Source organism: Chanos chanos, chromosome 1 (assembly GCF_902362185.1).
Source record: "Chanos chanos chromosome 1, fChaCha1.1, whole genome shotgun sequence".
In the NCBI taxonomy this organism is placed as follows: Eukaryota; Metazoa; Chordata; class Actinopteri; order Gonorynchiformes; family Chanidae; genus Chanos; species Chanos chanos.
This window is the reverse complement of record NC_044495.1, coordinates 2,371,184-2,384,040: the sequence shown is the minus strand read 5'-3', so window position 1 is coordinate 2,384,040 and position 12,857 is coordinate 2,371,184. Positions and strand designations below refer to the sequence as shown.

General features: G+C 46.6%; 1 protein-coding gene across 7 annotated transcripts in view; it reads left to right on the top strand.

Moving 5' to 3' along the window:
• esrrga (estrogen-related receptor gamma a) overlaps positions 1–12,857 on the top strand; it is a 64,605-nt gene that overhangs the window by 8,235 nt on the left and 43,513 nt on the right. For 2 of the 7 annotated variants that reach the window (XM_030772919.1, XM_030772904.1), the window contains exons 2-3: positions 4,532–4,947; positions 8,854–8,970. In XM_030772919.1, the coding sequence (XP_030628779.1) occupies positions 4,532–4,947; positions 8,854–8,970 (533 nt within the window). Of the gene's footprint in view, positions 1–4,528; positions 4,948–8,841; positions 8,995–12,857 lie in introns of those variants that run through there. The other 5 variants (XM_030772912.1, XM_030772896.1, XM_030772944.1 and 2 more) reach the window with 5 other exon arrangements.

Genomic DNA, 12,857 nt, shown 5'->3' with positions numbered 1-12,857 from the left:
TGTTTTCCTAAACTGTTTTCCTGTTGATTTACCATGCTTTGCCACGGAAAAAAAGACAACTGAAAGAAAAGACAAGGGGAAAGGAAAAGAGTAATCTCTTTGCTTTCAGTTCCCCTTAGAGATGTAACCTTTAACTGAAAGTCGTGAGTATTTGATGTCGAAAGGGAATAAATATATTCTTCGATCTTCCAAACAGAGGTTGTTTGTCTAAGATGTTTTAGGTACGTGAAATCTGATTGACTGTCTCTTTGTTTTTGAGTCTAAACAGGGATTTCTCCATGAGGTTTGAGAGGAGATGCAGTCTGTGTGTGGTGAAATACCCAGACTGATTTCTTTGCCCCAATAGTTTCTTCTTTTCTGTCTCATGTGAACATTGCCAAAAACAATGTAGCAAACAAATTGTGCCACAAATCATCAGAGTTTCTGTCTTTACCTCCATGCAATGCTCCCTTTTCCCTAGTTTCACATTTCACTGTGGTTTTTACATTTCCCACCAAACAGCTTATCATGACTTTCAATATATTTATACCAGCCTTCAAAGAGACGTAGCTGTCTGTATTTGGATAAACACGCGTCTGGAGCGTCATTACACAGCGTGCCCTCATCATTAAAACCCTAAGTCTAACTGTTCTCTTTGTCATATAACAACGCTGGTGTAGAACAGCTTTCAGTCTTGTCTAGTCTCTTTGCAACACCACTCATGCTTCATTTTATAATTATTTCCTCCACTTGACAAAGAATATTTTCTATTCATAAGCTTAAACTACATTGCAGTCCTTTTCATACTAAGTCTCTTTGTTAACGCTACACCATGAGGGCAAGTTGAAAACAGATAAAATCATTACCAGCCTAATAGGCTCCTCTCTGTCAGGAAGGCTTTCTTTGCCTCTAAAATATAGGCCTTTGGAATTCTGTTCCTCCTACAGCTAATGTGAATTTTACTGCCTCTAATTTTAGATTCCAGCGCGGCCTAGAATATAAAAAAAAAAAATCCACCATCTGACAATTGAATTTATAGATAGTTGTGAATATTGCAGGCTTGGATTAATAGAGTCATAGAATTTCAAAGACTAAAAGAAGAGAGGGAGAGAGCGTGAGCTAATCAGTGTCTGTAGAAGTTATAGAGCGGAATGGCTCCTGTAGAGAAACTCAAAGGCTCTTGCTTTTAAAGGCTGGAGAGGAGTACCATTACTGTTCTGGCCAGTTCTACTGGTTAACGACACTCGGACTGGACTGAGTTTGCCTCACTGAGACCACTTGGCCTTTCTACTGCATGCGTTTGTGTGTGTGCGCGTGTGCGTGTGTGTGTGTGTGTGCGTGTGTGTGTGTGTGTGTGTGTGTTTGTGTGTGTGTGTGTGTGTGTGTGTGTGCGCGTGTGCGTGTGTGTGTGTGTGTGTGTGTGTGTTTGTGTGTGTGTGTGTGTGTGTGTGTGCGCGTGTGCGTGTAGGAGAGCATGTTTGTTTATCATACCCGTAAATAGAATCATACATGCAGTGTGTTTACAGTCCAAACAACAGATAGAGGGTGTGTTCTTTCTTTTTTTCTCCCTTTGTCCTCCTCAGTGTGTACAGACACAACGCTGCTTCCATCTGTGTCGTTATTATGATTAGAAACGTCCCAGAATTCCTCCATGGCCACCATATTGTGATGTGTAATGGCGAGAGAAAAGGACTCTTTCACAATCGATCGCCTCTTGGTGTAATATGCGGAACAGGCCTGTGTGACTCAGCACTTTTGAACCAGGACTGTGACAGGGACCTGTAGACTCTGACTACAGAGAGATTTTCACAGGTTCCAGTCTGCCATCCAACTAGGTCACTTTTCTCATGCAGCAGTTTCAACTGGTCAAAACGTGTTTCAAAGCACAGCCATCTCCATCATTGGCTAGTTATGTCAACTAAACCTTAATGAATGTAAACCATATTTACACACATAATTAACATCAGGTCAAAATGATGTCTCTTTAACACTCCACCCATCCTGTTTCAGCCCCTATGCTGTTTCCTCATTTTGAATGCCATATGTCCCATCATTTAAGTGTGTTTAAACCAATGACTTTGTAATCTTAGACCATTCTGCTGTTTGAGCCATAGCCCCTCTCTCATAGCCCCAAATGTGCTGTTTTAACTGCTTTGCTTCCTGTAGTGGTGGTCAGAACCACGTTAAAACGATATGGTAGCTTAGTTCCTCTTAAAAGCTTTTCTCTTTTTCTCACCTTCCTCTCTCTCTCTCTCTCTCTCTCTCTCTCCAGCCAGGCTTTATGGGTCTTGGAAGAATCCATCTTTTACAAGCTGACTGGCTTTTTAAGGGCTCTCATTTAGTGGCGAGCTTCCTTAATTAAAAAGCCCTTTGTGTGGTCCCACACACTATCAGCTCTATTTGTTCCAGTTCTCTCTCTGGGCTCAAACCAGCCTGGGCCATGGCCATGGAAATCAACAACTACAATTACTGGGTTTTTTTTTGTTCTGTGTTTTTTTTTTTTTTCTTGGTTCTGTTTGTTTGTTTTTGTTTTTGTTTTTTGTCCTGTATAATGACTTTGATCCTTAAATGATTTGTGTTTTTTAATACACCTTCATTCTGTTGTAGTTCATTGCAAGGCAAAGAAGAGGGAGAGAGAGAGAGAGAGAGAGAGAGAGAGAGAGAGAGAGAGAGAGAGAGTCAGTCACAGTGCCTGACTGTGTTTGTGTTTGTTTGTGTTGGTATTGGTGTGTGCTGGGAGGGTCATTACAATAACAATAACTAGCATCCCAAAGGATTTGATATCCCCCAGATGTGGCCCTCAGTAATTATTGTGCGGTGAATGAAGGAGATGCCCTAGTGCTGCTAAATGAAAGCTTGCTTAACTGAATGGTCCCCCAGGGCTAAGCTCAGCGTCCTCTGGAGTGTTGAGATGTTTAATCCTCTCTCTCTCTCTCTCTCTCTGGCCTTGGAGCTTCCTCTAAGACAGAGGAGAGATATCTATTAATTATAGTTCTCATTAATAAGGATCTCTCTCTGGACCGGGGCAGGGTGGACTGGGGGAGGGGACTGGCCCACACTAAAAAGGTTGATGGTATTGAACGGGGCGTGAGGGAATGAGGGGATAGTGCAGAGGTGAGGCAAAGATGCTCTTTTGTTGGCTGTGAAAGGTTCAAGATGGGGGTGTGTGCAGCAGTGGGTGGTATGCTGTTTTGACTTGTGTGTGTGTGTGTGTGTGTGTGTGTGTGGCTGTGCATCTGTGTTAGGGTGTAATGCAGGCATGTGTGTGTATGTGTATTAGCAAGGTGGTGTGATGTATTGTGTGTATGTACATATGTATGTGCGTGTATTGTGCATGTGTGTATGTGCATTGCGGGCATTTTTGTGTGTTGAGTGGATGTCAGTGAGTGTGATGGAGTTAAAGCACTCCACCATACTGATTACCTTCATGTAGAACAAGCTGATATTGACCAGCGAATGAGTGATGGGCTGAGACTGCTCTCTCCCTCTCTCTCGCTCTCTCTCTTTCTCCTACACACACATTCCTCTCTGTGTACAGACATCACACACAGGCCATCTGTCATGGCCCGTCTCTTTACTGCCTTAAACCTCTAACCCGCAAATGTGTTTCCTAAAAGAGTACATTTTATAGATTTTCTTTGTTCTAATAGACATTTCGATATCATTCCTGTCTGAACCTACCCTACTCTTCTAACTTGTTCAGCCAACAATCTTTACACATTTATGTTGTAACATAAGTCAGACACCAGGTAGATTTTATGTAAATGTCTTTGAAAGAAAGAAAAAAACCCAGTAAACCATGAGATGGTAGAACAGGAGAAACATTGCTTTATTACCATTCCTCTTCAGCCCTCTTATCTTCCTCTGCTGAATCTCATATTTTGACTTGTCTTTTTCAAATATGGAAATATTGGAAAGGTTGTAATTACAACAGTAAAACTAAGCTGTTCTCTTTTTTTCCTTTTATTTAACACATTTAACGGTGTGTCTCTCTGCCTGTGTCACAGTCTGTGTCTATGCCAGGCTGCCGTATAGATATACAATCACACTGACACTTTAGTGGGGCCCAGGGGAGGCTAGCACACTGCCTTTTATATGCCTTCCCTGTTCTGTTTCTCCCTCAGAGACAAGTCATTAATGTGCTGAAAAACTATATTTCTGAATTCACAAGTGGGTCTTTTTTTAGCTGCCGTGAGTGCTCCATCTCTCTGTCTTTCTGGCACAGAGTGGGAATGTGGAGTAAGTGCTGGGGTTGAGCAAGAGGTTTGTTGTTGTTTTTTTGTTTTTGTTTTTTTTGGGGGGGAGGGGGACAGAAAATGATGCATGGCTCTGCAGCAACATGTCTGAGTGCTTGCGTGTGAGATGTGGTGGAGCCCTGTCAGTCTGTCTGTGATACAGTTTAACCATGTCTGTGTTTCATTGTCTGAGAGATGAGATCTAACCGTTCTGTGAGTGAGACATTTTGAGCGTTGTCTCTGTTTCGTTGCCTGTCGTGTGAAACACGTTTGAGTCGCGCCTGACTCACAGAACGTTCTCGTTTTTGTCTCAGCAGGCTCCTCTGCAGAATGTCCAGCAAGGACCGCCACATTGAGTCGACTTGCCCCTCATACATCAAGACAGAACCTTCCAGCCCAGCGTCTCTGACCGACAGCGTCAACCACCACAGCCCCGGTGGCTCCTCGGATGCCAGTGGCAGCTACAGCTCCACTATGAACGGGCACCAGAACGGGCTGGACTCACCCACCCTCTACGGCCCCGCCAGCGGCCTGGGCCCCAACAGCGCCGCCTCCAAGCGTTACGAGGACTGTTCCAGCACCATCGCCGAAGACTCGCAAATCAAATGCGAGTACATGCTGAACTCCATGCCCAAACGCCTCTGCCTGGTGTGCGGAGACATTGCGTCGGGCTACCACTACGGCGTGGCCTCTTGTGAGGCGTGCAAGGCTTTCTTCAAGAGGACCATTCAAGGTTGGCTTTTACCCTCCCTCAGCCATGATCAGCCTTCAGGACTCAGGGTCAGGGTCAGGGTCAGGGGTCAGGGCTCAGGGTTCAAGAGGTCAGATACATAGGTTTCTCAGAAGCCCAGTACTCGGAAACGGACAGACCGATTCCCTGCTTCTAAAGGTTTTACTGATGCTAAGCTTCTTTCAGCCAATGAATGAATAAGCCCCTGATTAGTAAACACTTGAGGTCAAGTGTGTATTACTGGAAAGCGTTTGCCTAATATTCATCTCTCTATTGTGTAATGTATTAAAAGAGCCCCCCTTATCTGACACTTCATAATGAAAACAGACATAGTTCCCTCTAATTTCCTGTGCATGTAAGAATGATCCCCTTTCGTCATATAAGAAAATTCGTTACAGCCGCCCGGCTGACATAAACACAAGCAGGAATAATTTATGAGCGGATATGATGACACGGAATATAAGAGAAGTGGATTAACCAGCGGGTGAAAATATTGTACTTGGCCTCTGTGCAAGCCTCCTCTCTGATGGACTGAGTTTGACATATTGGTGTGTTTCATTCCATTAACCAATAAAACTCTCACTAATGTCCAAAACACACCCCATCCAGCTGGACGGTTATGGACTTCCAGACTGGTTGGTGTTTAGAGGGAGTGGATTGGCGGGGAGGGGGTGCAGCCCTGAGTGGGGTGTCTGGGATTGAGGCTTGCGGCATGTGTGTGTGTGTGTGTTTGCGTTAGGGGGGAGGGTGGCAACACTGTGGCTGAGGAGCCACTTGGAAGCTTTGGCAGCTGGCATTCTGGTGGCTCTCCTCCAATGCCACCTGACAAGCTGCATCCATCACTGCCCAATGAGCCACTCAGAGCTGGGCAAAGAGAGGAGCAGGCACAGGGGCACTAAGAATTTCAGACCAGGAAAGCAGTCTTTGCCTCTCACACATTTCCTTCCCTCAGCAGAAAGCATAGGAGAATACGCCGTGCGGCGAAGGTCAAGCCAATGTCGCCTTTTACCCATGTGTTGGTAATAGCTTTTCATTGACATTTGACTCACATTGATGAATGATGAGGGTGAGTGTTTATATGAAGACGGGTGGACAGAGGAAGCACTGAAGATATTTTATATCTTGTTTGAAATCCTTGGTGGCAGTTGAGTGATAGACAATGGACATTGCACTAATCGACAGCCACACACCGCACACCGATCGCATCATTCAGATCGCATCACAGCCCCTGCCTCCGCTGCGCTCCAGCCACACAGCTCTGTGTGTGTGTGTGTGTGTGTGTGTGTGTGTGTGTGTTTGCATCCTGGGCATAGTGCTCAGGACATTGACACTCATGAGGGGGTGAAGAGCTCCCACAGCAGGTTGGGAAGGACCCCCCCCAACACACACACACACACACACACACACACACACACACACACACACACACACTTAAAATACTCCCATCTGGTTAAGACCACTCTACCCTCCCAGCCTTTTGAATTGCCTCCCAGCTCTATAAAGATCTTTGATGTGAACACACACTCACACTCACACAAACGCACACACACACATGCATGCACTCATGCATCCAAATGCACACACATGCACACACAAGGTCCTCTCCATCCAGAGGCCCTAATGGCTCTTGGAGATTACCTCACTAATGAATATTGGAGCCCTGTTTAATGGACATGCATACTTTAAATACTGTTTCCTGTTGAATTAGCAGTCTTGAGCATTTAGTGTCCCAGCTCTCCCACTAATCTGCTTTTTAATGAGGAAACATCCGTTCACAGAAGAGAAGTCAATACAAATCAGTGTTTACAAAGTCTGATTAACTCTGAAATATTTCATCAGTGTAGAGGTCCCAGACGGCCAGATGTTAATTGTGTGAGTGTGGAAGGCTGCTTTCAGGCTAACGGAGGAGTGAAGGAGAAGAGAGGGAGAGAGAAAGAGACAGAGAGAGAAAAAGAGAGAACTGCATATGAAATATTGGCTTGGCCATTACGCCTCATCTCACGCTAGTCAGTGGGGGCAGTTTTGGTGGGAGTGCAGTCATAGCCTCTGCCCCTTACCCACCAGCGATGGCCCTACCCCGCTCCTCACGTCCCCACACCCCTTTTAAAGTCTCCAGGGGACAGTAAAGCAGAGAGGAGGTTTTTTTTATTATGGAAGTGAATTATGCCCATCAGGCTCTGCGTCCTGCACTGGAAATGTGGGCGCTGAACTGCAGTTGCTGTAGACGTAGAGTCTGTCATGAACATAGAGTCCATTGTGTACATAAAGGCTGTCATGAAAACAGAGGCTCTAGTGATCATAGAGGCTGTAGGGATCATAGAGGCTGTAGTGAACACAGAGGCTGTAGTGAACACGGAGGCTGTAGTGATCATAGAGGCTGTAGTGATCATAGAGGCTGTAGTGAAAACAGAGGCTCTAGTGATCATAGAGGCTGTAGTGATCATAGAGGCTGTAGTGAACACGGAGGCTGTAGTGATCATAGAGGCTGTAATGATCATAGAGGCTGTAGTGAACACGGAGGCTGTAGTGATCATAGAGGCTGTAGTGAACACAGAGGCTGTAGTGATCATAGAGGCTGTAGTGATCATAGAGGCTGTAGTGAAAACAGAGGCTCTAGTGATCATAGAGGCTGTAGTGATCATAGAGGCTGTAGTGAACACAGAGGCTGTAGTGATCATAGAGGCTGTAGTGAACACACAGGCTGTAGTGATCATAGAGGCTGTAGTGATCATAGAGGCTGTAGTGATCATAGAGGCTGTAGTGATCATAGAGGCTGTAGTGAACACAGAGGCTATAGTGATCATAGAGGCTGTAGTGAACACAGAGGCTGTAGTGAACACAGAGGCTGTAGTGATCATAGAGGCTGTAGTGAACACAGAGGCTGTGGTGATCATAGAGGCTGTAGAGACTTAAGTAACAGTGCAACAGGGGCTGTGTAGCCCTTGCCATAGAGATTGTAGTAACTGTAGAGGCTATACTGACAATGGAGGTAGTAACTGAAGTGTCAGTCGTGTAGCTTCTATAAATTCAGTGCTACAGTGTTGTTGCCATAGGGGCTCTGGTAACTGTAGAGGCTGTATTGTAGTTGCTATAGAGACTCCAGTAACTGCAGTGGCTGTAGTATAGTTACTATGGAGACTCCAGTAACGTTAGGGACTGTAGATTCTCCAGAACCTGTAGTGCCTTGAGAAGCTGTCGTGTAGTAGCGATAAAGACAGTAGTAATGGGCTGTTATGTAGTTGCCATGGCGGCTGCAGAGGAAGCGGTGTTGTCACTGCAGAGGTTGAAGAGATCGTACAGTATTCGCTTTGAAGGCTGTACTGGACAGCTGGTAGAGCTTTAATAAGGTGGCTATCACCAGCCATTCTGATAGGACAGGTTCATGCAGGGGTCAAATGTCACCCCTGGGCCTGGGCTTACACAGTGTAAGCTGCGCCTCGCAGGTCAACCCAAGATGACACAAGGCCATGACACATGACCTCTGAGCAAGATGCCCATGGCTGATTAATCCCTTTCTTCATTTTCACTGAATGAAACATCACAGATATGATATGGAATGACAGATTTATTTAAGAGTGTGCCCTGCCCCGACAAATTCCATCAAAATGTCTCACATTTGTATCCGTATCTGGGAAATGAAGGCACATATTACTCCACCTCAGATTAAAACTATTGTATTATCCCAGTTTAATGTCAGAAAAGTGTTCTTTCAATGACAAGATGTCATCCAAGTTCAGGAATTACAGTTTGCTTCCTTTCTGTATAATGTGTAAAATGTCGTTTTCTGATGAGAGATGGATAAGCAGTATGTGATGTGGTCAGTCATGAATCATGTGTTGATGGGGTGATGTATGCAGTAACGGTCATTAAACACTCTCTGTTCCTTCTGCCTTACATGTCTGGCCACAGGAAACATTGAATACAGCTGCCCTGCCACCAACGAATGTGAGATCACCAAACGCAGACGGAAATCCTGCCAGGCCTGCCGCTTCATGAAGTGCCTAACAGTGGGCATGATGCGAGAAGGTAAGAGACAACGAGAGAGAGAGTGTGAATGCATGAAAGAAAGGGAGTCAGGGACTGCATGTATGAGTGAGTGAGTGAGTGAGTGGGTAAGTAAGTGAGTGAATGTGTAAGTGAGTGAATGTGTAAGTGAGTGAATGTGTAAGTGAGTGAGTGAGTGAGTGGGTAAGTAAGTGAGTGAGTGAGTGAGTGGGTAAGTAAGTGAGTGAATGTGTAAGTGAGTGAGTGAGTGAGTGGGTAAGTAAGTGAGTGAATGTGTAAGTGAGTGAGTGAGTGAGTGGGTAAGTAAGTGAGTGAATGTGTAAGTGAGTGAGTGAGTGAGTGGGTAAGTAAGTGAGTGAATGTGTAAGTGAGTGAGTGAGTGAGTGAGTGGGTAAGTAAGTGAGTGAATGTGTAAGTGAGTGAGTGAGTGGGTAAGTAAGTGAGTGAATGTGTAAGTGAGTGAGTGAGTGAGTGAGTGAGAGCAAAAGCAAAAATATGTGACTAAAAGAAATAGAAAGAAAACAATTCCTTGGTCTATTCCCTGCCCTACTACTGCTGCAGGGAGAGAGAAAATGAAATGATTCATATGGAGGAAAAGGAGGGAAAAAAGAGAAGTAGAACAGGAGGGGGGGGGGGGGGGGTCAAGGTTAAAACTGATGGACCAGTTGGCCTCCGGCCTTCAGCCACCCTGGTCAGCCGGACGTTGGCTCTGCCCGGGCCCTTTTGGCACCGCTCTAACTAACAAGCCCAGCTCTTATTTAGAGAACGCAGCTCTGGGAGGCACACACGGCTCTGCTCACTTTCAAAGGCATGGAGCGCCGGACAAGCAGTTATTTCAAACCATTAGTCTCCAGTGTAAAAGCCTGCCTGGCTTCTCTACGCAGCCGTCTGACACTGTGGGGAGTTTTTTAAGAACCACATACTGAACTTTCTCCACACATTTACTGTAGAAAAGTCCTGTCTGAAAAGTTCACAGTACATGCATCAGCACAAAAAAGAAACATGTGACACAGTGTACTCCAGTGCCTCCCCCTTTCCCTCTGTCTATCTGCCTGTCTCTCTCTCTGTCTCTCTCTCTCCCTCTTTCTCTGTGTCTCTCTCACATGCTCTCAGCAGCGCAGACAGCCAACATTTCGTCTGCATCCAAACAGATCTCCATCAAATACAGAAACATAGAGCAGGCATTGTGTGAGAAAGGGGGCTAAGCAGAGAGAGAGAGAGAGAGAGAGAGAGAAAGGGGGGGAGAGAGGATGAGAGCTGTAGTGTTTGTTTATGTCAGAGTGGACACACAGGCATACACCTGCGCCGTTTGAAACCCAGCGCCATGTGTTGCGGTGACAGCTCTCATAGTCTCAGTGTTGGCCAAGGGCTCCCTGCCAGCATTCTGCACACACATTCTCTCTCTGCACGTCACGACCAGGTAGACTGGCCCTTATCCACACACATACACCAGCTCTCAGCAGGTCCGCCATGTACAGACTTTAGCAGTCAGGTCCGATTAGACGTGCACAACACATCAACAGACCAACAGCAAGCAGAAATATCCAACCACTCCAAATGGCTCAACCTGCGTCTGTTGTTGCGTGTGTTTTTTCTGTGTGTTTGTGTACATGTGTGTATACCTAAGCATGGTTGTATGAAGTAAGATCTGTATGAGGTATGAAGCTAGATCTATGCTGCGTTCCTTTCACGTGTACTTTTTTATTTGTATTGCATGTATGTGTATACACGCATAGATATACACACCCATCCACTCACATTACACCTTAACAAAGCACAGCTTACCAGACCCTTGTATCCATGTGTTTCTGTGTGTGTGTGTGTGCGTGTGTGTGTGTGTGTGTGTGTGAGAGAGTGTGTGTGTGTGAGTGTGAGTGTGAGTCTTGGGTGATTTGCTTATGCACCAGGGTGGCGTGACATGCGTGTAATGGATAAGTAGAGATGTGCGTTCAGAAAGCACTGAGAGATGTGCCTGTGTGTTTGATATGGCACCTTTTCCCATGAGCGTGCAGACAAATAGCAGCCTTTTGTTCTTGCTCCTAGCCACCCATACACACATACATCAAAATGGCACCAAATGGCACCGCCATTTGTTGTAAAGTGCTCGAATTTAATACAGGGGTCCCGCTCTACATATGAATAAGGGTCATTTGGAAAATTGATTCATCAATTTTTCTTATTTCGGAGCATGTTCTTTTTATACAGGGGGTAGAAAAAAAGGAGAGGAAAGAAAAATGGGGGTGTCCACATACACAGAATTCCACTTCTTGGCCATTGATAGGAATTATTTATGTTCCCTTTACTTGTGTGACAGTGAGGGACTCCACTGCGTGTTTGTCACTGTTTTACAAACAGGTTCTTCTTTGCTTTCATGCTGTAACCCCGGATTTAGAGCAGTGTTCCTACCCTGTTGTCACGCTCTGATTAGACACAAAGCTGTCATCTCAGACCGCCGTCAGCCGACGTTAATTGTGGATGGCGAACGAGGGGTTAGGGCTTGAGTTAAGCTGGCCTGTCAGTGGCCGTACTGAGGGAATCGGACGGGGGAGTCGGGGGGGGTGGGTGGACGGGTAGTTAGTGGGGACGAACAGCCGGCCGTGGGGCTAGATCTGTCCAAAATTAGCCTGTCACCTCAGGGAGAGGGGCCAGTAATCCAGATCAGAAAGGATGGCCTCCCTCCCCCCACACCCCCATCCATCCCCCCATCCCTGTCTCACTTTGCTGCTCAGATCGCCTCACCATGAGGTACCTGCCCCCAACGGGCGCCCCTCAAACCAGTCAGCCCGTTATCAGCTCTCCTATCACGGCATGGCCGCCAGAGAGAGAGAGACAGACAGAAAGAGAGAGGGCGAAAGCGAGAGCAAGAGAGAGAGAGAGAGAGAGGGAGAGAGAGAGGGAGAGAGAAAGAGAAGAGCAGAGAGAGAGAGAGAGGACTTCCAAACTGTAGAGTCTAGTTTTGCAGTATAGCCTATACACACGTTGCTATGGCTGCTTCCAGTCTCCTCATAATGGCACTCTATTTATCCCCTCTGCACTGCCTACATGTTGCTGGAGAGGAGAGAAGAGGAGAGGAGAGGGGGAGAAGGGAGAGGAGAGGAGAGGAGAGAGCTCAAATGTATCCCAGGACTACACACAAACACGCACACTCACACACCAGTGCACACTCTCACACAGCTCATGCATATGCAGCAGGAGCTGCCTGGTCTCACCTACATTCCTACACATGCTCTAATGTACTCTGGCCTGTATGCACAGGCTGGGCCAGCAGCCACGCACACGCGCACTGACAGGAAATTGCCGTTTCCACCTGCTACTCTGAGTGACCCTGGAGGCCTAGCCGCCTGGCGTGGTGGTACCTCGAGCCACCCAGCTGTAAAATTACATCAGAGACTGAGAGTCGAGAGTAGCTCGGAGAGAGAGTAGACACTAACACTAAGCACAAGACATGGGCTACTGTAAACACTACAGGGAGATACTCTGACAGCCAATCAGAGCATGCACAGACACAGACAGACAGAGTCAGAATCCCGCAGGCTGACTCCTGTGTGTGTGGAGGTGGAGGTGTGTTGTTTTCAGGCATCTCTGTCAGTGCGATGGATCTGTCTGTAACCGTGTCTGTGGAGAGGGTGGTGGTGCATACGTGTTTGTGCGTGGGTGTGTGTGTGTGTGTGTTTGTGTCCATGCTTGTGTGCGCGTGTGTGTGTGTGTGTGCGCGCGTGTGTGTGTGTGTCTGTGTGTGACCGTGTCTGGGGTTCAGGTGGAGACATGTGTAGGGTTGGATGATGGAGCTTGTGGGAGAGACACTCATCCTTCATGTCTGTTCCCAGATGGATGAGCTGCTCCACTGAAGGAGCTTTTTAATGTGCCTCTCACCGCCCAGCCCCACCGACCGACTGAGGGAATGAGTG